Genomic DNA, 27,138 nt, shown 5'->3' on the forward strand with positions numbered 1-27,138 from the left:
GCATTAGTCTTAAAGGGATACTCCACCAATAAGCAATGTTCACAATGTATAAAACATGAAGCAGGCTTTCTACAACTTTTACTTCTAGTAATAATATTTCAGCTGAGGGGCAGGGGAAACTGGTTTCCCATTGCCTAGAAATTATTAGGGTGTCCCTAGAATTGGGTCCCAACATATCTAGCAAATGCTTCTAATTGAAACATCACTTTGAGGCTGCGTTCACATTTGGCTTTTACATTGTATTTTGAAACACAGTACAACAGCGGAGGAGAGGAGATTTGCCTAATTATATTGCTCTTAACATATGTGTTTACAAAACACAATGTAAACAAGTTCATTAGCATCACATAGATTTTTGTTTTTTGTTAACATGATGTTAACATATTGTTAAAGCATTGCATTTACATAGCATTTTTTCAGCACTCCCATAGACATTGAATAGAGTGGCAGGACGCACATGACCCTTTTTTAGATATGAGTGAGGTCCGAGAAGTCAGACCCTCACCAATTAGATTTTAACCCCCTCTGCTTTGGATATGGGATAACAGTCCAACTTGAGACAATCCTCTTAGGCAATAGGACCTGTTTTTGGAGTGTTTTGGTCGAAAAGACTCATTGGGGCACGTTTAGTTACCTGTCCGGGGGAGTTCCCGAAAGTGCATTTTCCGACCGGAATGCACTGTGGCGCGATTCACTAAGAACGTGCGCCTGATTTCCTGCATGTGTCGCTTCCCCACTCAGGTCCGCCGGAGTTCACCTTCTTCTTCCTAGTGCATTGTCTTGTGACACAATTTGAAAGTTAAGTCCCACACTCAGTCCGAATCAGTCGGATTGTCTGACGGCACCCGCCCCCCGATTTCTGCCGCATGAAAGCCGGTGCAGCTGCGCCACACTCCGATGGCGTGCAACAAAATCCCCAGTTAAATACCTGTACCAGCGGCGCAAATCCGACAAAAGTGCGATTCACAGACCCTTAGTAAATAAGCCCCATTATCTGTGTGCGCTATATAAATAAAGGAATTATAATAATTATTATTATTATTTGATGCCTATTTTTACCCTGACCTGAGACCGGTGCCCCCTCTTTATTTCCCTGGCAGTGCCATTTACTCTGCAAGCTTTATATCATTTATAAAATAAATATTCACTTTATAAAATGTATATAAGAACATCAGATTTTTATTGTTATGGTCAGTGTTACTAAGAAGAAATGTACATATCTCAATGGGATGTGCCTCATGCTGTAATGGTCATATGAATTGAGATCCCTCTTATTGTGATCATTCTGTGTGTCTCCTGTGGAAATCTTGTTTGCATCCTCACTATTATAGGATTACACATAACTGGGAGTTTCAATAACCAATCCGTATGGCTTTTTTTGTGGAGTTCTACTTTTTTGTTCCGGGACCACCTGGTGTTCTGAGAGTCACACCTGTCTGCAGTCATCAGCACAGCCATCTGGCTGTCAATTCTGGGGAAAGAAACAACTGTTTGATGAAAAGTTAAAGGGAAATACTTTGTTATCTAGTCTATCTGTTCCTGTGTTCATGCCCCCCCCACCTCTGTAAAATTGAGGCAAAAAATGTGGCAGTATTGGGGACGAGGGGAAAAAAATTACTGTCTCTCATCCCCATTAAAATCATAAGAAAGGAATCTAAAAGGCCAACTGCTATGGGATCTTCTACAATTAGGCCTACCAGTAGTAACTATATGTCCCTCCAGTGAAAATACTGCACATATAGATATATATCTGAAATGTATATATCAGAAAAATAAATATATACCTCTAATAAATGTAGCAAACACATAAATATATTCCAGCAATTAATATACAAAACACATAATAAATAACCACACATAAATATATACCAGCATTAAATGTACTGTACAACTGGGCTGCCTTAAGATGTCACTTACTGTGCAAATTAAGTTGCAGCTGTTTACTTCTATGTTTGTGTTGGCCATGTCCATCTCTGTTTTCTTCTTGGCAGTCTACTCATGGGTATCAGTCCTCCATCAGGTAGAGAATTTTTTTGTCCAGACTTCACCACCCTTTTAACTTTGGATGCTGGAGATCTCTACACTTCGTTCCTAAAAAAATTACAGTCAATATATTGTTCCCTAGATAACAGCTATGTGCTCCTCAAAATGACCACAGTGTGCCCCCTTAATATATAGATAATACAATGTAACCCCTCAATATATTATAATATATACTACTGTATAGTTTCCCCCTCATTAATTCATATTTAACACCAGATTTTCATATTTGTCTCATAGGTAGTCCAGGCCGGCACATGCCCCCATTATATAAGAAGCTCAACACACGCCCCCAGTATATTGATAGCCAAGAATACCCCCCTAGTATATATGTAGTCCCAGCACATGCCCCAACTATATTGGTGGCCCAATACATTCCCCCAGTATGTAAGTAGTCCCAGCTCATGCCCCCAGTATATTGGTAGCCAAGCATATCCCCCTAGTATATAGGTAGTCCAAGCAGATGCCCCCAGTATATTGGTAGCTCAATACATTCCCCTAGTATATAAGTAGTCCCAGCACATGCCCCCAGTATATTGGTAGCCAAGCATATCCCCCTAGTATATAAGTAGTCCCAGCACATGCCCCCAGTATATTGGTAGCCCAATACATTCCCCCAGTATATAAGTAGTCCCAGCACATGCCCCCAGTATATTGGTAGTGGCAAGAACATCTCCCCAGTATATATGTAGCTCAGCACATGACCCCAGTATATAGGTAGTCCTATATAAGTAAATTTATTTCTAAAGTTGCCATGAGATATGGCAAAAAAGTATTGAACATATGAAGGATGAGCGGTGCAAAAAGCCTTGGAAAGTCATGACACCAGCTAAAATATATAAATAATTAGAAACAGTGAAAAGCGATAAAAGCTGATTCATCTTATAGTCTATAAAAAGGTTTGTCATATATGTCAAGAAAGCCTTTATAAAAATGTGTTGATGATGAAGATGAAATGATTGTGGACATTTCAGCAATGATCCCAACCACAAACATTCCCAAACATCTGATTTACAGAAATTGTCTGGCAGCGGCAATGAAATACTAGTGAAAATCATGTAGTTTTACATGTAGCTGCTAATGGCATCTGTGTGTAAAGGTAAATCTGAATAGCACTTTACACAGCGTAGTCTGGGAAGACAGAATAATCCAATGACTAGCACTCAGTGCCGGAGACAAGATAGGAAATGGCACAGATTACAATGTAGCACAGCTGTACATAGTCTGCAGCAGGAAGACTGACAGAAGAACAACTCAGTGACATCCCCACAGGGACATCCCGAAAGATCAGTGTCAGGGGTTAGGTTAGTACCGGACGTGACCACTAGAGGGAGGCAGAGACTAGAATCTATAGGTTCTTCCCGCTCCATAACGTTGCGAACAGAATGCTATAAAAATGTGATTACCCTGCCTAAACATCTGTCCTGCAGAATGGCGCATAAAATGTAACCGAAAAATTCAAAATATACTATGGATTACACCGTCATCCCTGTGAACGGCCATTTTTTTCCCAAAATCATTTTGGAAGTGAATGCCATAGAGATCAATGATGTTTTGCATGCAAATTAGTTACGCCGCAAGCTTACGAGCAGGCGGTGTGTAGTCAGTTGCTAAGTAGCAACCAAGAGGATTTCAGGGAAGGGTGCATGGCACCTTAGCAAATTGTGCTTCCCCCTAATATCAGGAAAAAAAAATCATTGTAAAAATAAGTCATTGAGGTCACAGGTTCTGCAAAGTTTTTCATTCTCTTCAAAGCTGAAATCTGTTTTTCGATTTATCTGCTTCTAGAGGTATCATCCAGCTTTTCGGTAATCCTGATCAACAAATAAACTGATATAGGATGTGCAGATATGTCTAGTTGTACCCACTGGCTGTAGGATAATTAGTATTATTGGTAGAGATACCTAGAGAACAGGGGAGTGACCACAGATGATGCACATCAAAATCCATCTGGAAAGCAGCAATTCTTCAGCATAATCTGTAGAAAATGTATATGTTGTTGAACCTGTGTGCCATTCTGGAAGCACTAGTGGATTATAGTATAGACCTTTTGGGCAGCAGCCCAGGGCCCAAGCCTTCTAGGGGGCCCATGGCCTCCCAAACCACCCACCAAATGTTATCCTGAGAAATCCTTTACCCATGAAATCCTTGTACATCTGTTCCTGCCCTCAATACACAAGAGCCATTTCAGGACCTTTAAAGGTCCTCCAAAGGTCCTGAAACAGCAGTTTGAAAGCAGACAGAAGGGACACATCCATTTCCCAAGAAGCTGATTCTAGTACCAGATGTAGGAAGAGAATTACAGACGGCGATGGGAACATTACAAGTGAAATTATTTAAAGGCATTTACATCCTTGATATGGTATTAAAATCAAGGGGGTCCACTTTTTAGGATCTTTGGATGACCTTCAAAGGTCCTTGATGGACGCTTGTATGCATATGTGTTGAGAGCATGAGGATTTCATGGCTGCATGTCCTTCTCTTTATAACCTCTACATGGCAGTATAAAACTTGGTTAAGTTGGTCATGGGCCCCTTAGAAGTCTTGGGCCCCAGGCGGCCTCCCAAACCGCCTATATATTAGTCCACTACTGCTTGTAGCGGCTATAATATTCATACAGCCCAGATAATCCTCCACTGCTAGGAAGACAAGAAAAGCCTGGGGTGTGAAGGTTACAAAACTATAGGTTCTGAAGTGATGATAGTTGTGTTCAGCCCCCACCCAAACCCTGCCACATCATGGCCATCAGGATTTCACTTTGATCCAGTGTTGTGTGCTGTAGTGCATGCAAGGTCTTCTTAATGTGCTATGGTGCATACCCCCTGTGATACGCCAGGCTGAATACAAGGAAATATGGGGATCTGGTTGGTTTTTAGGTTGATTTGGGTTTGAAGTGATTTTGGTGTCTGGTCTGAGCTCTAATTTGAAGATTTCATTTGGAGGTCTAGGATCTGACTTGGAGGATGTGAATGATTTGCAATACGCATAGTAAACTTTTTACACTTTTTAAAGTTCTGCTTGTGGTTTGGAGTCCAGGAAGACCACATCACACACCACAGGACATGACACACAAGGTCCCAGCATTGCTTAGCATTAGGGACTGATGCTGGGTAATAACGTAATATACAATATTGCTCATACAAGGTTTTGTGTGTCGGTTCTGAGGACTAGGGAAGCCCAAACTATACGTTTTTTTTTGTTATTTCTCGTGATCTAATCTAGACCTTGTGCATCCTACCGCTTTCAGGTCAGGAAATTCTATCAACTAACAAGTATCTTAATTTTTTATGAAAATGAGAGTTTCCTTACAAGGGACATGGAAAGAATTAGTAGTAAGTGAGTGCAGAGGATCCTGTAACACCAGATGAAAGTGATGGCACAGGTAACTAGGGGGTGACAATGGAAAAGAGGAACTGTGCTTTGCATTCAATTACCTTTCAGTAGTTTACGACAGGTGACAGGTGCAATGCTCTGCAGTATAGAGATAGTGCTATGAAGCTGTAAAACCAGTGGAATGGAAATATCAGGTCATAAAACTTTACAACAAATGCAGATTTAATGGATTTGGGTTATAAAGATGGCAATGTCCACCCAATGGTGCCATACACTAGGTTGTGCCCATGCAATGATGCCATGCACTAGGTTGTGCCCACGCAATGGTGCCATGCACTAGGTTGTGGCCATGAAATGGTGCCATGCACTAAGTTGTGCCCACACAATGGTGCCATGCACTAGGTTGTGCCCATGCAATGATGACATGCACTAGGTTGTGCCCACGCAATGGTGCCATGCACTAGGTTGTGCCCATGCAATGATGACATGCACTAGGTTGTGCCCACGCAATGGTGCCATGCACTAGGTTGTGGCCATGAAATGGTGCCATGCACTAAGTTGTGCCCACACAATGGTGCCATGCACTTGGTTGTGCCCATGCAATGATGACATGCACTAGGTTGTGCCCACCCAATGGTGCCATTTACTAGGTTGTGCCCATGCAATGGTGCCATGTACTAGGTTGTGCCCATTCAATGATGCCATGCACTAGGTTGGATCCATAAATTGACGTCAAAGACCAGGTTGTGCTCCTACAATGATGCCCAAAGCAGGCTGTGCTCACAAACTGATGCCATATGGCAGTTTATGCCCATAAATCCATACCAATAATAATAATAATTCTTTATTTATATGGTGCACACATATTACGCAGAGCTTGTCAAATCAGTCCATGTCCCCAATGGGGCTCACGATCTAAACAACCTACAAGTATGTTTTGGAGTGTGGGAGGAAACCGGAGTACCCGGAGGAAACCCACGCAAATACGGAGCGAACATACAAACTCTTTGCAGATGTTGTGCAAGTTTAACAGGTTGTGCCCATACACCATGTTGTGCCCACATACTTATACAATATAGCAGGTTATGCCCATTTATTCATACAAAGTTGTGCCCGAAGACTGATGATATTTAGCAGGCTGTGCCTATATACTGATCTCACACACCAGGCTGTGCCCACATACTGATGCTACTCAGCAGTTTATTACTATACAGTGATGCCACATACCAGGTTGTGCCCATAGCATGTAACACATAACATGGCATCTCAGGTAACTCAGGTACCCAAGGAGTTATTATGCCATATATTTATGCCACACATTGATAGAGTCAATTATTGTCACACGTACCATACACAGGGGTTTTTTTTGTTTTCTTAGTATTGGGAACTCATCACTTTTAAGATTAAGCTTTAAATGACAAAACATATACAACATCTTTATCTCCGGGCGAGTAGTATTTAATACTCTTAAACCTTATGTCTCCAAAGTGTCTTGACCTCAGAGAATACACAACCTTTAAAGCCGACCATCTGCATGGTGTGTGTCCTATTGTCATTGTGCACTCACTGTCAGGCACTTTGTTCCTAACCCCATTGATCAGTGATGCAGAACAGGGCTGTATGGTCTTACAGCTATATCTTGCTATACAGATACTTGATGGGATGGTGCGTGCTAATATTTCATGATCTGGACTCATCACTGTCACATTATAGATAGTTTGTGTTGCAAAAAGTTATTACAACATCCTCCAGAACCTTTGGAAACTGGAAGCAATTTGGATAACTGGAAGAATAAAATCTAGTAGTCCATTACATTATCACAATCCCAAAGTATGACGCAGTATAGAAACCTAGTCAAATGATTATGATCCACAGGGCTACCCCCAACATCTTCCACCCTCCTTGCTATGCACATTCATTGGGGAGGGGTGATTTGATGATCCGAAAGCATTATGCATTTTGTAAACCTTTGGTACGGCAAGGATAATAGTGCAACATCCCCCACCAGGGCCTAGCCTTTTCTTGGGGTCTGGAGGCAGCCGGGGCCCAGAATACCGGAGTGGCTGGTGATTGTGGCCTAGGGCACGCTGATGTCTGGTATAGGGACCGGAGGGCTGTCCTACAGCCTGGCAGGTCTCCAGCAGGTGGTGTGTGCAAGAAATATGGAGGGAGAGGCTGATGTACTGGTTCTCCCTGGGGTAACCCCTGAGTGTCTGTAAGATAGGTCCCTGGTTAATGGATGGGGAAGCCCGTGGTGGTAACAGCCGTATTCAGACTGCATACGGAGGCAACGTTGTGCAAATCAACTTACAGTTCTTTATTGAACAGCAGGCAACAGTCAGAAACGGGTAACAGCGTATTCTTTAAGCTGGAAAGGTCATGGAGAGTTGGTCCGCAGGAAAGGTGCACGCAGCCTCATAGTAGATACAGGCTGGGCTGGTGCAGATGGAACTGAGTCCAAGTGGTGGAGGCTGCAGTTCTGGGCTTAAGTCTCCAGACTTGCCCAGTGTGCCAGACAGTAGGCCTAAAGCACTAGAAATTCCTAGGATTGATGGCTATGGCAGCACTGATGGTGTGCTGCTCACTGTGACCTGAGCAGACTGCTGAGACAGACCACATACTCTCACCCAGCAGGGGTTTTTATACTCCCCCTGGTCAGGTGGTAGCACCTCTCCAATCACCTTCCAGCTTGCATAACAGACACATAATTGGATAATGACATACACCAGTTAACTGTTGCCTTGCCAGGCAGTATCTAAAGCTGCAATTACACAATACTAAGGTTCTAGAGAGGTCCTAGAGAGGTGACCAGTCTCCCTTACAGCTCCTGACCTGGAGTGGGCGCTATTCACAACTACCAGCCTGTCTATGCATTGACAGGGGTGTTGCAATTGTATAATATGATTCCACAGTCATATTCTACATGCTAGTTCTCATCATCCTCCCTCCCTACTATATAACCTGTTTTTCATGCTAAAATTTTGGCTGGATTCCTTCTTCCTAGCAAGAGGGACAAAAGCTCACTGAGGTGCCAGATTACATAGAAGTAGTGTATGTCACAGTAGGCACCCACAGGGTAGAGAGTAGTAGGAGGTATTATTTTTTAAGTGGTGATTCAGTCTAGAACGGGCTACTGTGTCCCCTGTTAATGTCAGAGGATAACTGACGGTGGTACGTAGGAGTCTATGGAGAGCAGATGAGGAGTAGTGAGTCGCAGGTCTCAACCCATTAGCAAAGAGAAGACTGCAAACTAAAGATACAGGTTATAGAGATGAAAAAATTAAGCTAACAAATCACAGAATGACCAGAAACATCATATATCAAATTCTCACAGAACCATAGCCATAGATCCCGAGCCAGATATCCTATACTCATTCCTACAGATCATTGTATAATTCTTACCCCGCTATATAGAGTCTCTCTTTCCTTTCTTTTGGAAGTTTCTGTATATGAGATGTGGGGATGTCATTAGATGAGCAGCTTTACAGAATAACATATTTTTGTGATACTTCGCTATAAGCTGGTCTCCTTCTTGTTGCAGTTCAGGATTTGACCTTGTGAAGGACATATTTCTACATTGTGTTAGCTATGTAGATGGGCCTTTGACACTTCCGCAGGATAATGGAGCGTCAAAATAAAATAAACTTTCCTTAATAAAGTAACGAGAAATTGGACTGATCTGGTGCAGTGATAACCACAAATTGTCTGCCATAGCAGTGTCCATGTAAAGTGCTGTCTTCTTTCTACTGACCTGCAAAGACCCACAAATCTATATTACTCCCTATGTCCATTCTTTGACTATATTTTCTCATACTGTACATTATGTCACATTGTTTCCTTTAGTTCTAGGCAGCATGGCAATGTACAGTGCACTTTGTTGTAATAGGAAAAATCTTATTAATGTTATTAATAGACATTTTCCAAGGAGAAGAAGACAGAAGCCTACAAAGAGTCTGAGGTCGCATATGTATAGATATAATGTTACAGGAAGGTGAACCACTTGGTTGGGTCATACAAGAAGGTGCCAAGATTTGGAATATGCTCAGTCTATGAAGCAGTCATGAGAAGTCTCAAGTAGTAGGGACTCAGTTTGTCTCTTATCAATCAGAATTGTCATATATTGTTAACGAAGTTTCAATAGAGTCAGTATTGAAGGTCGTTAGGGCTTACTGGTCCCTGGTGCCTCACTCCTGCTTCATTGCTTGATGCTGTATTGCTTCGTTTCTTATCCAGATCTAATGTACTCTGCGGTGCTTCACGGAGTCTACCCTTACACGTTGTCCATTGGCAAACCCTTAGATATTCCAGGTCCTCATCAGAACACTGTATGGGGGTGCTATGGAGTATGTAGTCATGGATGAATTTCCCCAAAACGTAACCTAGCAAACACAGCCAGTTAAAAAAAAACTGGGTTAAATAGGATGATCCATATTCTTCTTGCATGATTTGGACCATTTTAGAATCCACAGGACAACAATACAGTTTACAATTGCAGGACGCAATACGCTTGGGGGTTGCCGAAATGCCAAACCAGCAGTCCAAGATAGGTTCCATAGTTTTGTTCTTAAGTTGAATTTGTATGTAAGTCGTAACTGTATATTTTATAATTGTAGTCCCAGAGAAAAAAATGTTTTGCCCCATTGAAAATTGGAGTTTCCAAATTTTTTCCAGTAATGGGACCACAGATTATCAATAAAGCTTCATTACACACACCTTACAGCTGATCATTGTAGTCTGGGAGTATACTAGAGCTTCACCAGAAGTCACAGTGGGGTCTGTCTTTAACTAGGGGTCGTTTGTAAGTCGGGTGTCCTTAAGTAGGGGACTGCCTGTACTGCACTCACCTACATAGGACTAGCATGCATCTGATGCATTGAAGATACAGTGTACATTAATTTAACAAGTGCATTCTCATGTAAAATCTACCTACTCCAAAAGCAAGTTACTTTACCCTACGCTGGTGTGCAACCCGGCTTCACTACCTGCATGGCGAGAGGAGGCGCTGGCGCAAGATCCTCTGATGTGAGTCCAATGTGCCTCACCAGACTCACATCCAGGTAAGTATCAAAATTTAGTTTTTAATTTATTAACATATAAAAACTTCAATAAGGTCAATTTGTAGTTGGTTTAGGGTCCCAAATCAACCTGCCAGGTCTTCTTTAATTTTGCAAATGAAAGGGAAAATGACTACCCCAGCAAGTAATTGTTGAGTGGCCTATCCTCCTGGAGATGGCTGCTTTATTGAATCAAGGGCACTTTTTTCCAGTGGGAAGGTGGTCATGTTGCAGATTTGCAATACCAAAAAACAATGCGAAAAGATAAACAGATCACCTGATAAACTGTGTCGGGGTCCAGAATCCAAAAACGAAAAATATCCAGCAGTAGATGGTTCCAAAAAGATGATGATACATAACGAATCATGTGATCAATCTGCAGGTGTGTCCTGTCGGAACTTGGAACTTCCGGAATCGTATACTTATCTTACCATGTGTCAAGGAATTTCTTATCTATGACTTATCTATGACTAATAATCACTCTTGATCCAAAACGCTTCAGGGAACTATCCTTTTTAGTGGCATCTAGATGTTTTTAAAGAATATGAAATAATTATTTTGGTTCAAAAGTTATCAATACAGAGATTTTTCCCAGCACCTCCAGCTCTGTGTTGGAATGACATGTCAGATAGCTATGCATCACAGAGAACTTTCTTGGTTCTTGTGGTAGCTTTCTGTTTTGATAACTGTTGAACTACACAAGATATTGCGAATCTGATTGTGGCAATTGATTTTTGAGACACTTCTAGCCTTCTGTGATATGTACATAACCACCTTCCCATTGGAAAAACCTTTCATGTTTCAAACATTGCTTCAAAGATAAGCCCCTCACCAGTGGCGTAACTAAGAGAGGCAGGGCCCCATAGCAGACTTCTGAAGGGGACCCCCTGCCGGCTTAAAAATATACATATATTACATTCCTTTATACATAAACATACAGTTCATCACTCATACATACACATTTATACACTGTTACACACATATAGGGCATATACACTTCACATATACACACATACAGTGCCATACACAGACATACAGCTTGCACACACACATAACGTACTGTATTTATACACACCATACACCATATACACATACAGCATATACACATCACAGATACACACACATAAACAATATATATACCACAATGTGCAGCATAATATATAATGGTGCACATTCTTCATTCTTTAGTGTCAGGTCGGATGACGGGGCCCCCTGACACTGTGGGCCCCATAGCAGCTGCTATGGCTGCTACCGCTGTAGTAACGTCCCTGCCCCTCACCCATTATTTGCTCGGGTACATATGTAGGGTATTTAGGCTGATTCTGATGGGACCATTTAACACATTTAACATGTATGGAGACCTCCAACTAACTAGTGATGTAAGGATCGGGAAGTTAGATTCTAATGCCCATTTTTTTTTCTTTAAGCTGCTTCCAAGCTTCCCACTCTTTCCCAGCTCGGTATATATTGACTACTTGGCTGATCCAAGTGTGCATGTGCATGTGGGTGTCACGGGAAATAGCATTTGGCAGCAGTTATCTGAAGTGTATGGCAGCTTCAGGTTTCAATTCTCTGTACTTTAATAAGATAACATATCTGCCATTTTTCTGGAATCCATGAGGGAGGGGGGTTGTTTATAGAGAAAAATAATCACTCTTTGTAATCGCATTGTATATATTTTTTTTAAAACAGAGACTTCTTTAATGTAAAGTATTGTGCCTATCAGTGATATCCTGCTTCTCGTCCTGCCCCGTCCGCCCCCACCCACCTATTCCCACCCCGTCCCCGCTGTCTGTCCATACTCTCACCGTGGGAACAGGTGAAGTACGTACTGTATGTACAGAGGTAGCTGTATCCGGATGAAGCCTTCGTAACCACAGTATTGACTTTAGCTTGAGTAAAGCTGCAGAGCATTAGCTCTGGTGTCAGAGTTCACTGCCGCTTCACCTGCATCACTGAATTTACATTTTCCTTCCAAATCTAACAACAAAGAGCACCATAAGCAAATCTGATGTCTCCTCTCATGACATTTCCAGCGCAGAACTACCGTGCCCAAAAAGGGTGCGAACAAAATCCCCAGACCCTAATTTACAATATGTAACTGGATGTGAGCTGTTTTGGCGGTCCCTGTATCATCAGTGTCCTGTGTCATTCACATGTCATTTTTCCTTACCCCAAAAAAACAGAAAGCTGGCAAATGATGTAATAAGCAAGTCCCTGCCTCTTGGATAACACTCCTGTGGCATCCATATTTTTCATGTTCTGGTAGGCTTTTAAGAGAAGGCTTGAGGTGTAAATGTGGGAAGTAATAGGACCTGCTATGGCCTCCTCATGGATCCGTGAAAAACACATTCATATGCATGGGTCCATTGAAATTAATGTGTCATTGTGACATCAGTTAAAAAAAAAACATAGAACACGGAGAAAAATAACATTTGTGTGCATGAAGCCTTAGCCCAATTGCGCATTAGCGAGTTCGGCCAATGAAAATCGTTCTTTGCGCTGGTGAACCTCATATCACTGGACTGAAGTGAGCATATCAAGTGAGTCCAGTGGATCGAGGATAGGTCCAGGAAATCCCACAGAGCGAGTTTCTAGGACCAAATTAGCAATAGGCTGGCAGCGCACGACTGTGGTCCGTCCTTGAAAAACGGACCGTGTGATTACTGTATTTTACAGAGTGACTGCAGGGCAGAGAATGAGACTTACGATCACAGTTTTGTGAGGAAGCAGGGATTCCTTGTATCATATATCAATATGATGCTTGGAGTCCCTTCCTCTGCACTGTGGTCAATTCGTGAAATCCGCACCATTTTTCACGCACCGGTCACGTGCTGCTGGCCCATCAGTAAGAACAAATTCCCCTGAATTAACATTAATTAAAACAGACTTGATAGGAGAGGTCAGAGTTCCACAATGAAAGGAAAACCAAACCTATCATGGCGATTTGGGACACTAGCCCACCAATAGGTCCATAGTACACCCTGGCGCATACACAATGAAGCCGGGCACAATCCGCGCAGATGCTGGATATTCCAATGTGAGTCTTATGTGACTCATTGGACTCACATCTACGTAACTATAAAAAAAATTTAAATTTTTTCCATGTACAGGTCAATTTTGGACCCTAAACAACAGGTCCATAAAGAAATGTTGTTGTTTTCGGGGCCCAAATCGCCATGACAGGTTCTCTTTAATACAAATAACTGGCCCCCACACAAGCAATTTATAAAGTTTTGTTACTTTAAGTTAGCGCCAAGTTCTGGTGCCATGGGATCCCTTTAAGTCTACCTGACAGGTTATCTCTGGGATGTTTTACGGCCCTTCCCTACTTTACATAGTAGTAACATAAATTGAAGGGCTTTCCATAGCGGATCTGCCACAACATTTCTGCTAAGCCAGAGAAAATGTCTTTGGGTAAGTCTTCCAGCCCAGGAGCCAGAAATATAAAATATAAGTGTTCCTGGAACAAATTTACAATATGATTTAAAGTATTTGATGTACTATTCTGTTTAATAAAATGTTTAACCGGAGTGATAAGTAAAATTTATGAACTTGTTCTGCACGTTGGATCATCCCCGTCTCTATGGAATCTGGCGTTTCCTTCAATTATTTCAGCAGAAGTATAATGTTATTAACCCCGGAAATGCAGATGATCCAAAACTGCTGAACAAGGCCCAATACAATCAAATTAGGAGCGTTGCATTGACAGCAATTCCCTACTATATGAAATAAGATCTTAAAGTAAATCTATCATCACAATCAAGCATGATAAACCAGGGACATTTACTCATAGATCCAGGCACTGTGACTGTGGTAATCTTCTTATATTTGTTATTCATGGGCTCCTTCCTTTTAAAACCGACTTTTAAAATTATGCTAATGACTCGAACCAAAGTTACCAGACCCCTTCATGCTGCAGCTTTACTGGCTGCTACACTGTGCAGGAATACTTCCTCCTCCTACTATGTGCTACTGTTGTGAGATTACAGCAGGGAGTGAGGAAGTGCTGTTTGAAGATAGGGCAGTGTAAAATCCTGAAAAGCTACAGCACAGAGGGGGGTCTGTTAACATGAGCCTGAAGTGCTAAGAGGGGTGTTACTAGAGCACCTCCATGTTGTAGCTACATGGGCTGTGTGCTAAAACTTCCTGTGCTGTAGTAAGATGACATCAGGAAGATGTAGGGGGAAGTGCAATGGGAGCAGGGGAAGGGTGAGACAATGTAACAGCCTGGAAGCTACAGCACAGAGGGGCTCTGGTAACACCTCCCAGAGCCCTTTCAGCTCACAAATATTATTGTAAAAGTCGATTTTAGAAGGAAGGAGGCCATGGAAAACAAATATAAGGACATTACAACAGTCACGGTGCCTGCGTCTATGATTAAGAGTCCGTGGCTTTATCATGCTGGATTTTTATAGAAGATTTTGTTAAACACTTCCTTTTATAAGAGGGAAACTGTGACAGTTGATATCTCATTACATCTCTTTTGTCAAATGTAGCATTTATGGCTCCAATTTAGAGCTGCTCTCCTCCAAAAGGAGGACAACAGTCTCCCTAAAACTGTCTTCAAATATTTCACAGACTGAACACTGCAGGAGGAATGAAAGCTAACATAGAAGCCATTGCTAGTCATGTATGGTGCTGCAGAATGGGGCTACATAGCCGTCCTGTAGTCATGTGTTAAGGGTGAGAGGAACTTCATTGGTGAGTAAATTCCTCTTCTTGCTAAGAAAGTTTTTTAGGCAATGCTCTCTGGAGAAGGATATGCAAATTAGCTCTTCCTAAGAAAAAACCGAAAAAATTATTGCTCTATCGCCATCTATAGGTAGCTATCAAATAAATAAATGATTGGCTTATCAAAGAGCAATGAAACATAGCTATAGATGTAAATTGGACCTGTCAGCATGCTCTGAAGATAGAGGAGGAGCTGAGCAGATCTGAAAATATATATCAATATGCACCTTCTACTCTATAACATGCTGCATGGGGTAGAACACTATGTAATATCTGCTCAGCTCCTCTTGCTCTATAACATGCTGCCTGCAGACTGGACACTATGTACAATCTGCTCAGCTCCTACTGCTCTATAACATGCTGCCCGCAGATAGGACACTATGTACAATCTGCTCAGCTCCTACTGCTCTATAACATGCTGCCTGCAGACAGGACACTATGTACAATCTGCTCAGCTCCTCCTGCTTTATAACATGCTGCCCGCAGATAGGACACTATGTACAATCTGCTCAGCTCCTACTGCTCTATAACATGCTGCCTGCAGACAGGACACTATGTACAATCTGCTCAGCTCCTCCTGCTCTATAACATGCTGCCTGCAGATAGGACATTGTACAATCACCACATCTCCCTCTACTCTATAATTTGCTGCCTACGGATAGAACACTATGTACAATCTGCTCAGCTCCTCCTGCTCTATACCGTGCTGCCTACAGATAGGACAAATGTAGAATCTCCTCCACTGATCCTGCTCCATTACATGACACCTGCAGATTGGACATTATAATGCAATCTGATCAGGTCCCCCTGCTCTATAACATTCTGCCTGCAGATATGACAACATGTGCAATCCGTACAGCTCCTGCTCTATAACATGCTGCCTGCAGATAGAATAATTGTATAATCTGCTCAGCTCCTCCTGCTCTATAACATGCTGCCTGCTGCAGATAGTACACTATGTACAATCTTCTTAGCTCTTCCTGCTCCATAACATGCTGCCTGCAGATAGGACACTATGTACAATCTTCTTAGCTCTTCCTGCTCCATAACATGCTGCCCGTGTATAGGAAACTATGTACATTTGTTGGAATTTGTACCAAGGTCTCATCCAGACCCTTTAACAATGGTCATTTGCTGTGTATATGTTGAGCCATGAATTATATAAAATGATTTTTCTCACGGTATATTCAGAGTAAACATTGCAGCACATGTAGTCACAAGCATAACCACAATGGAAATATGAGAACAATGTCATATGGAAACACGTGTGAGATGTGTCCGGCCTGGAATAATCTGCCACATAATGTACTCAATCTGAAGACAGATCTGAAACTGAAGAGCTGTTAAAGGGTCCTCCATCATGTCAGGACATGTCCATCAGCCCCCTGTGTCTCTTCCTTTAAGATAATGTTCTCTAATTAATTGCATAATTTTCACTTCCTCGTTCCTAATTTACATGATCTGTCCAGAATTACACAGGAACACTTGGTATAATCCCTCCAGAGAGGGGGGTTTTTGTGTCCTGTAAATTATCCTAGTACAGAGAAATTATTCTAATCCAGCATTATTGGGGCTTAGTGGATGGCGGATTATCAGATATGTGCCTCAGTTTTATTTTTGTCTTGTGAATTTCAAGATTCTCATGCGGTTCTGTGCTCAAAACTGATGATTCTGGATGATGATGGTGATGATTCTGGAGTCAACACTTGGTACATCTCCTGGTCGACAGAAATTGAGTTTGAGCTGCTATGGGTCTGTATATCTAGGGCCATTAAACTAAGGGTGGTCTTAAGGTTGCATCAGTAATATGGGCAAAAATACCCCCAAGAGCATGAGAAACAGCGGGTTTCTACCTCAACTTTCAGTCATGATTTCTATGCTGAGTGGCTTTCTACCAAAATTTTCAATCATCATTTCTATGCTCAGTGGCTTTGTACCAAAATTTTCAGTCATGATTTCTATGCTCAGCGGCTTTCTACCAAAATTTTCTGTCATGATTTCTATGCTCAGTGGCTTTCTACCAAAATTTTCTGTCATGATTTCTATGCTCAGTGGCTTTCCTTTATCATCACCTAGGAAATAGTCTATACAAGACTCCAAATGGTGGTGGTCTTCTGTTGCATCTATGGGTTCAAGTATGAATATAGAGCCTGGCATCCTCAGAGGACCCTCTGGTTGTCCAATCCAACACTGTCTATCATGGTCATCCTTTGTGGACTCTATAATAGACAATGCCCCACGTAGTAATCCCTACATAGAATAAAGCCCCTCTTTCCTGTGGCTCCAGGGCCTACAATATGGGGGGGGGGTGATATGAAAAGAAGTCCAAAATATATATAAGGGGAAACAATATAATGGAAAGATGAGAGGCCACAATATAAGGGGAAGATGAGAAGCCACAATATGAAGGGGAAATGAGAGGCCACAATATGAGGGGGAGATGAGAGGCCACAATATGAGGAGATGAGAGTCCATACTATGAGGGGAAGATGAGAGGCCACAATATGAAGGGGAAATGAGAGGCCACAATATGAGGAGATGAGAGTCCATACTATGAGGGGAAGATGAGAGGCCACAATATGAGAAGATGATGAGAGGCCACAATATGAAGGGGAAATGAAAGGCCACAATATGAGAAGATGATGAGAGGCCACAATATGAGGATATGAGAGTCCATAATATGAGGGGTAGATAAGGGGCCACAATATGAGTAGATGAGGGGCCACAATATGAGGGGGAGATGATAGGGTCCACCATATGAGGAAGAGATGAGAGGGTCCACAATATGAGTGAGAGATAAGAGGGGACACAGTATGAGGATGTGATGAGAGGGGCCACAATATGAGGATGAGATGAGAGGGGCCACCACATGAGGAGGAGATGAGATGGACCAAGTGCTGGACCTAACATCCATGTTCACAAGATTGAATTACTTTTTAGGTGCATCTGGAGTACCTCCTCCCTGAATACAGACTCCTCCCATAGAGAAGATGTGTTTAGACCTAAAGGCTTGCGTTGGGTCAGTAGCAACAAAGCACGTTACTACTTACCGAACACAAGCATTTAGGTAAACACATCTGCATTCTGGGAGGAGATTGCGTTTTAAAACATGTTGCAAACACATGGGGAAAAACGCATCTCAAAATATATCCGTGTTTTTACTATCATTAATAATGATGTGTTGTGGGATGCGCTTTGCCTGATGCATTTGTTGTCCCATTCAGACGCAATGAAAACACATTCTGTAAATGCATGTAAGAATATACAAGTAATATTTCTATGTATCAATAGTCGCCTCCAGAATCAATTTCTCTGGTGGGTCTTGAGCCCCCCAGTCCGGCCCTGCCCTCTCCTTTCGTTTCCCTCTTACTTTTAATGCCCCTCTAATACAGATCACTCACTGTGGAGGACCTACCGTATATGTATTATAAGTAGATTATGTGAATTTAGGAGCAGAAATAGGAGAGAACTTTTCCAATTCTTTACACAGTTGGCCAATTAAATATACACCTATCGGCTACAGTAATGTATATTTTTTTTATCAAGGAGACTTATGTATGATTTATACAATGGAACCATTTAAAGGGGTGGTTGGAATTTGGATATGAAAAAATATTTGATACTCATCCAGTAAACCCCTCTCCAAAAAAATCCAAAAACTCATCAATAACAGTACCCTATACATAGGCACCCATGGAGGTAGGTGAGGCTGAACCCTTGGAGTCCGATATCATGTCCAGGCATGTCTATGGTCACCTGGGTCACATCCTGCCCCATATCCAGGGATAATTGATCCCATCTTGTCACATTCCTAAGGACGAATATCAACACTTGAAAGCAACGAGTCCAAGCTGACAACTCCCGCACATGTTTCTACTAACAATAAACCTTTATTGCTTGTTGTCGACTGAAATGTTATTATGTTGTGGCAATTCTGCCCGAAATGCGAACGTTATACCGTCATCCAGAGCAAAGTCTTCTGTATTCTGTCTGTACGTGAAGACGCATTCACTTCAATATAGAAAAAGTTGCAACCTATGGTCTGGGACTTTTTATGCGGTCATGTTTTTGTAATTTTTTTCCCCATCGTAGAAAACATTTACACCTCAAGAGTAGAATAATCTGCGCAGGGAAACACCAAATGTTATGTGTGATCTATTATAACTGTGCCCCATGGTGTGTAATAACCTGATCGGTCATAACAGGAGTTTATTGTCTACCATACACATAAGTGAGCGTGCGGTTTACACAACCGGCGACATATTTACTGTACACATAGGAAGGAATGTACAGGTAGGTGTGTGTGAAGGACTCACCTACTACAGAAAGATCACGAGTGAGACTTATTCTCAATATGGAGCATGGAAAGCTGGTTACTTCATACCAATATTACCTGTACAAAAATATGAAGATAGACAGATGATAGATAGATAGATGATAGATAGATAGATAGATAGATAGATAGATAGATAGATAGATAGATAGATAGAAAGATAGATAGATAGATAGATAGATAGATAGATAGATGGATGGATGGATAGATAGACCAGAGAAGATGAGTGCAAATAACTCACAACGGTGGGTGCAAAGCTACTACTATCTGCTATCTAGGTTCTATCTATCTTGCTTTCCAATGCAGCAGGTCCAAAAATTGGGGAAATTAAGGTGAAAATGTAGATATTTTCTATCTATCTATCTATCTATCTATCTATCTATCCCTATCTATCAATCTATCTTCCTATGTATCTATCTATCTATCCAAGCAGCAAAAATTGTCAAAAATAATGTGAATATTATTTTTCATTTGCATTTTTTCATTACAGATATGGACACATTTTCACCTTAATTTAGAGTGTTTCATTTTCGTTGGATGAATGGATAGATACGACATAGATAGTAGGTAGATACTTAGATATGAAATAGATACAGTAGATAGATATGAGATAGATAGATAGATAGATAGATAGATAGATAGATAGATAGATAGATAGATAGATAGATAGATACATAGATAGATAGATAGATACATAGATACATAGATAGATAGATAGATACATAGATACATAGATACATAGATACATAGATAGATAGATAGACATTGTGTAGATAAGCAGCTAGATATGAAATAGAGATGCTTTTATTGAGGTCTATGACTCTCCTGATCCCCTCCTCTTACATACAATATAATGCACCCCAGGTAGTGTATATCCCCTTGTGCAGCCTGCCCTGTATACATACGTGGATAAAGAGAGCTCCTTAAATCCGCACACTTGTCACATGGCGCCTCTGATACTTGGACGCTGCTATATTAATAAAACAACATGGAATGTCAACTGTTTTCCGAGGAATGACAGCTGTTTTTTTAAGGAATGGGCAGCACAACCCAAGTGGTCTGGATTACATCAAAGGGCAGCTGTTTTACCAAATTTCCAAAAAACCACATAGTGGATCCTATAGCATCCTACTGTTTTTAATCATTTAGTCCCAGAATGCTTTGCGACTGTGACTGCGGTCGTCTGCGGTTAGGTCGCGTGTCTTGGGTCACATGTGACTTTGACAGGATAGATTTCAATGTACGGTAACCACAGTCCACATGTGACCTATACAATTTTAGATGTTTACTAGATTTTTATGTACATGCATATACACCTTTGTTTTACATTTTTAGGCTTATAGTTTGAAAAAAAATTGTAAAAAAAATTAAAAAGAATATTAATATTTCTGCATTTTTTTTGCCATAATATAGAATTACCCCCTTATGGTGTTGTTTACCTTATTGATCTTTTGCACAGCATTTGAGGCTGAATCTATGACAGAGGCTCCTAACAATCCTCCAACACAGATGTGCAGCAGCCATGAGGGGAGTTGAGCCTTTTGCCTCAGGCAGCACCAACTGCAGCAAGATGGGGTGCAGCGTCCAGGGCACAGTCACCTGCTATAAATGAGGACCTGGCTCTTAAAAATCGTGTCTCTCCACACCAGATAAGACTTGTTATCCCTCATTCCACCTATCATTGGTGGCCCCAGTGATCGAGTCCACAGTAATCAATTGTTCTGGAGTAAATTTATTTTCCCTTTTCTTTCTGGGGTATTCTAATATCAAGTTATAACTTGCTGAATAGTTTGGACACAAAGCTGTAGAAATATCTTATACCCCCAAATAAAAGGAGCATCGCAATGAGAATACTTACTGATACTACTTGTTTTTTTTTTTTTTACCCCGGAGCAGTATATTGCTATCTCTGACTGTCCCATATAGAGCAAATATATTTCCCACTCCAGGGGCATTCATCAATGGAGTTGCAGGGTCCGTTTTTGTCACCCACAAAGTGTGTGGTTTCTTAGACTAGGATATTTGGAGCGTAAGGGCTTAATAAATTGGGCCATGATAAAAATGTGCCGGGAACCTAGAAGAGCAGGAAAAGTGTTGGGATTCCAAAGCTGCGTCCAAATTAAGCGACCTAAAAAAAAAGACGTGAGTGTCGGAAAAACAGCTAAATTGTGGTTTCGACACTTCATAAATATGGCACAAAAAAAAAAAGAAAGAAAAATCAACCACAAGACATTGGTAGATAGCCAATAATAAATGCCCCCCATAGACTGGAAGCTCTCATGAATGGGACCCTCATTCCTATTGCTCCACCTGACCCTGTTATGTGTCTGTATATGTATCTTATTATCTGTAAAGCGCTGAATAAATATTTATTATTATTGTTTTATAATCTTGTGATTAGCAAGGTCCTGCCCGTCATTCCTCACGTGATCATAAAGGGGGTCATTTATTACGGCCTTTTAAAACTGGCTGCGGTTTTTTCCGCCTTAATATCGGTGCCCCAATATTGGTCTATTTTGACACTCTCAACTTGTTCTATTTTTGGGTGCCACTACCCGTGATTGCAACAGTTTGCTGGCGCTTCTATTTTTCCGACTCATTTTTTGGCGCAATTTGTGCCGCAAAAAGAGGGCAGCTAAATGCTGGTCTAGGGAGTTATAAAACTTTCAGTCTGTGGACCAATTCATTAATCCCTTGCGCCACAAATTTACGTCCCACTGAATAATATACCACGGTTCCAGCGTCACCCTGCTCCAAAATTAATAAATGCCCCTCATAATGTTTCCCTTTGCTTAGAAGATCAAGTGTTATCTCTTCATTGATGATTTGTAACGCAGTAAACATCCCTGAACCAAATTATTATGACTATAGAAGTTTTTCCTACACCAAGGAGTATGACAAGGAGTGAAAATAAGAAATAAGTTAGAGGTGACTACAAACCAACAGAACCTAATTACCATGTAAATGAATGGAGAGGTGAGTGTTTGCTTAGAATCCATGCAACTTTCTCCTCCTCTGCTAAGCAGATGTAACCTATGAGGAAGCTCCATAGTAAGCAGGTGTATTGTAGGGAGGGAGTATTTATGCAATATGCACAATCTTGCTGTTATTGGGCTGGCAGTGCCTGTTCTCAGGCTGGAAGTGTCACTCCTTTTTGCATGTCCCCTCCCCAGCTCTTTGGATGACAGGAGGCAGAGGAGGAGCCGCTCTGGAGCAGTGAAGGCTGCTGAGCACTGAGCTCGGGATCTGATGAGGGATTCACACCCGGCTTCTTCCCTCTCTGGATGGAATGTTGCTGGTAACTCTCTTCCTGCTGTGTTCAGTGCAGACAGGTGAGTGCTGGACTTCATAGTGCAGGAGGGGCACTGGACTTGCCACACTTGGGAGTAGAGTTTGTTTCATGCCCTGCTGCACCTGTATTGGACAAGTTGCCCCTTTACTTATTACATGCTGTGTACCCATGCAGGTAAGTGGCTCTTGCCCAGGTGCCCAAGTGCCCACTGCCAGCTATGATTATCCCTCCACTTCCCTTCTCTTTGTTTAACAAATAAGCTGTATCCTGTCTATTGATACATTGTAGCTCATAGTCAACACAGCGCAGATCATTTCCATAAGTAAACCTAATAGACAATGTATATTTATGACTTGTATGAGATGTGTTTGGCACCGCTGCATGTATGTGTTGTTGTTGGCAAATTGAGGGTTAATTATTGAAGTGGGGTGTATGATGCCTACACAGGGAGAAGCTATTGCATTCTCCATAAAGGGTGCCTATTGGAGGGGATAGATAGTTCATGGTTGGTTTTACAGGGTTAAATCTTGTATCACACTTAGTAGAAGTATATTAGGCAGTATTATAATCAGTGTAGGTAAGTAGCATCATCCGTATACTGAGACATAGATAGACACTGTGTACATGGCAATTGTCTGCATCTTGTTTCTATTGTTAGATACTTTTTTGTCACTCTCGTGTCCCTGGAGGGTCTGGACTGACTTTTATATATTCCAGAACTTGCATCGTGCGGCCAAAGTTGTGCATTTCATGTCCACACGTAGTATCAGGGATGTATTGTACGTGCAGGGCATTGTGCATATTGTGCATCTGCTTATGAGCGCAGAGCATTGTGATGCTGCAGAGCAATTATCTAGGATAGTGAGTGCTCTGCCTCCTGCACCGAGATGCTCGCTGCCCCTGTCATCCTGTAACGTTGCCTGTTGCGATGGTCAGAGTTGGAGTCAGATACACTATGACCGCAGGAGCGACTCTGCTTATATAGAGGATGCGATTTGTTATATGAAGAATCTTTGTGTTCTGTGGTTGCATTACATGCAAATCTCTGTACCCAAAGGTAGCGGTAGAACCAGACTCACCATGTCCCTGGCATGGTCAACCCTGGCACTGATTTACATGATACGTTCCTTGCAAGTGATGACCTTTGGCAGAAGTGGTCAGCGGGTAAAGTTTGCAGGAATTTAGCAATTTTTTATCAATCCGCTTTGGTCATTTCTGGATTTTTTGCAATGATTTTGTCATTTTTATGGAATGGATTGTATGATGTGTATGTACATTTTATCATTAATCTTTCAAAATTGAATTCCCAAGGATTTTGATAATGAATCTTCCTGTTGAATACAGCTCCATAATGAATGTGGTGGTCACTGATCTCCTTTATTACTATCTCAGTTGTCATATTTTCACCTTCCGTCAAAATTTCCTGCCCAAAATAGAGCACATCCCTATAGTAATCCTCTCCGCCTCTCTCCATCCCCTATACCTGGCTGTATATATAGTCGATTACCTGCTCCGTCTCCACTCCCTTTGTTTGCCTTCTATTAACAAAAGGGACACACGTCCGTTTGTGTTGCCAGGAGTAAAGGCGCAAACACAGGATGTGATAGAACAGAGAGGATAGTGTGTCTGACCTGGGACAAGTCCGGACCTGCGGGAAAACTCAAGGAAATCACAGGGATCATTCCTTTATAGGGTTAAAACCTTCTCTAATGCCCTATTGAGTAGGAAGCCCCCTGGTGTCCTGTCTCTGGTACTGGGAGAGCCCCCTACCCCCAACCCCGAAAATTCAATAGCTATAAAATAATAATTTACCAATCCCCAAAAATTTAACGAATTACACCCTCCTCGCATGTAAACAGCATCTGGAAAGCTGTCGTCAAGTCTATGGTGCAGACTGAGGACGCAACGCAGCCTCCGACTAATACGCAATGGTGGCCATGTTCCATTGCAGATCTACAGCACAGGGCCCAATTTTTATTCAATTTGGTGCCAACTTGTCGAAATTTATATCTGGACCCAGCGTATAACATTAAACATGCCGCCATTTATGATTATGTTATGTCATCAAGGATCCGTTTAAGGTAACAGGGGGTTCCCCGCAACCTCAAGTTTCAATACTTCCCTTTATTAAACCATTAGTTTTAGTTTGATACAATGCAAATTAGTGAAAGTTTTAGTCCAAAATTCTGAATTTTGCGCACTTGTAATGGCAGGTGAGGGCGAGGTATAGGTAGTGTCACGTCCCCCTTAGGCCCATATATCGCACCATTGTAGCACAACCTTTATGTCTTGGGTCTTCTGTGTTGTAAAGATGATATCTACTCCTCTTTCATCACCGCTGGAGGAAAACTATTCAGCAGGGCAGTCATGTCTTTAATGGTTTTCCTAGAAAGTGCTCGATCCGCTTTATAACACTGTCAAAGAGTTATGAAAACTTCTAGGCTTCCTATAAATAGAGAAAATATTCTGCCCTCATTGTAATCCCTTCTTGTTACGCTTCCCATCACATCTCTGAAGCAAGATAAGCCCTGGCTGCCCCACAAGTAAATCCTTATGTACATAGACAGCGCTATGGAATATGTTGGTGCTATACAATCTTTTGCCCATCCATATGTGATTACAATATTGCAATTCTCTATTATCATAGTGATGGAACTGGCTGGAGCCATATGATCTATCTATAGGATCTGAGATCTCGGTGTATCTAGTACATCTGTATGTTTTCTCCATCCCGCTGCTTCTCTTATAAGAGACAGTGATGAGATCTGTCAGTGATATCTCTGCAGTATACATAATAATGAGGGATGCCTATGTGTTTAGTCATGTACGTGTAAGGCACTGTTCACAAAGGCGCTGTTTATTTCCATTCATCTGCTCCGTCATTTGCCTTTATGATGACCACCCAACAGACCCCAATCACCTTTATTGAGACCACTTTACCAGGCACAATTTTACAACCTGAAGCTCTGTGTACACAGATGAGAACATGGGTTAATATGTCTTGTATCATACCTATATATCTACAGTACATATACTTATACATACATATATAAGATATGTACTATAATACATCCATAAACATACACACATCTACATACATATGCTTATCAGCCCATAAAGTTACATATATAAATATATATAACTACACACCTACAGTATATACACATACATACATATACACACATCAGCACATAAAGTTACATATATAAATATATATAACTACACACACACTTACAGTATATACAAGTGCATGCACATACGCCTATAAACACAAAAAGTTACATACACTCACTTACAATGTGTGTAGATCTGAACAGCTGCAATATATAAATTCACACTTCTATAAATATATATACATATACACTTGCATATATACACACATATTTAAACATAGACACATCTTTAGTATATACAAAAAATACATGTGTACATATACATACATACATACTGTACATAAACATTTTTATACATACATTCATAAACACACACACACACACACACACATATATATATATATATATATATATATATATATATATATATATATATATATAAAACTATACACTTATATAAAGTACATATACCTATTTATACATATATTCTTCCATACACACAAACACATACATACATACATTACATACTGTAGTATTTACACCTTTTTATACATACATTCATAAACACACACACCTATATATAACTATACACATATATCAAGTACATATACCTATTTGTACATATATTCTTACATACACAGAAACACATACATACATTACATACTGTATATATACACCTATTTATACATACATTCGTAAACACACACAACATATATATATATATATATATATATATATAAGTACATATTTATATTTATACATTCATAAACACACACACCTATATAACTCTATGCATATATGTAGTTCATACACCTATTTTTGACTTACAGTCATAGACACTCATACATATACACATACTTGCACCGACACTGTATACATCCACATTTGTATTCCAGCTTTCCCATGTTATTGCACATATTTGACAACCGTTCACATTTGCATCTGCTCCACGTATGAATAGATTTCATTGCATACTTGGAAATTGCCTCTGAGCCATCCTATAATTCAGCGCCATTGATCTTCCTTCTCTGTGGCTTAGGATTTGTCGGGTCAGTGGAGTTGTGATTTTAGGTGTAACAGTATTGACCCGTCATACATATGGATGTTACCTTCCTGCCCCTTTGTGGTTTGGTTGGATCTAGCTTCTTGTTTGTTTTGTTCTGCTTGGGGTAATTTTCGGCTCCTCTTCGCCCCCCCCCCCCTTTTCCTCCTTCCCCTTTACTGTAACTTGTGCCCTCT

The 27,138-nt window shown here is 41.1% G+C and overlaps 1 protein-coding gene and 1 long non-coding RNA gene across 7 annotated transcripts in view; one reads left to right on the forward strand and one right to left on the reverse strand.

The window, feature by feature from the left end:
• Positions 1 to 1,195: 1,195 nt before the first annotated feature.
• Positions 1,196 to 10,823, reverse strand: LOC140065645 (uncharacterized). Of its 2 annotated transcripts, none has more exons than XR_011847995.1 (3): positions 10,705 to 10,823; positions 1,918 to 2,091; positions 1,196 to 1,471 (listed from the first exon to the last, which is right to left on the reverse strand). It is a non-coding gene; the product is annotated as an uncharacterized lncRNA (long non-coding RNA). The 2 variants fall into 2 exon arrangements; XR_011847996.1 differs by lacking the exon at positions 10,705 to 10,823 and adding an exon at positions 7,685 to 7,951.
• An 11,824-nt stretch (positions 10,824 to 22,647) lies between these two features.
• Positions 22,648 to 27,138, forward strand: part of DSCAML1 (DS cell adhesion molecule like 1) — a 161,246-nt gene continuing 156,755 nt past the window's right edge. For 3 of the 5 annotated variants that reach the window (XM_072155708.1, XM_072155709.1, XM_072155710.1), the window contains exon 1: positions 22,666 to 22,826. In XM_072155708.1, the coding sequence (XP_072011809.1) occupies positions 22,784 to 22,826 (43 nt within the window). In that variant the 5' untranslated portion in view covers positions 22,666 to 22,783. Of the gene's footprint in view, positions 22,827 to 27,138 lie in introns of all 5 variants that reach the window. The other 2 variants (XM_072155711.1, XM_072155707.1) reach the window with 2 other exon arrangements.

The sequence above is a fragment of the Engystomops pustulosus genome, chromosome 6, assembly GCF_040894005.1.
Source record: "Engystomops pustulosus chromosome 6, aEngPut4.maternal, whole genome shotgun sequence".
Classification (NCBI taxonomy): domain Eukaryota; kingdom Metazoa; phylum Chordata; class Amphibia; order Anura; family Leptodactylidae; genus Engystomops; species Engystomops pustulosus.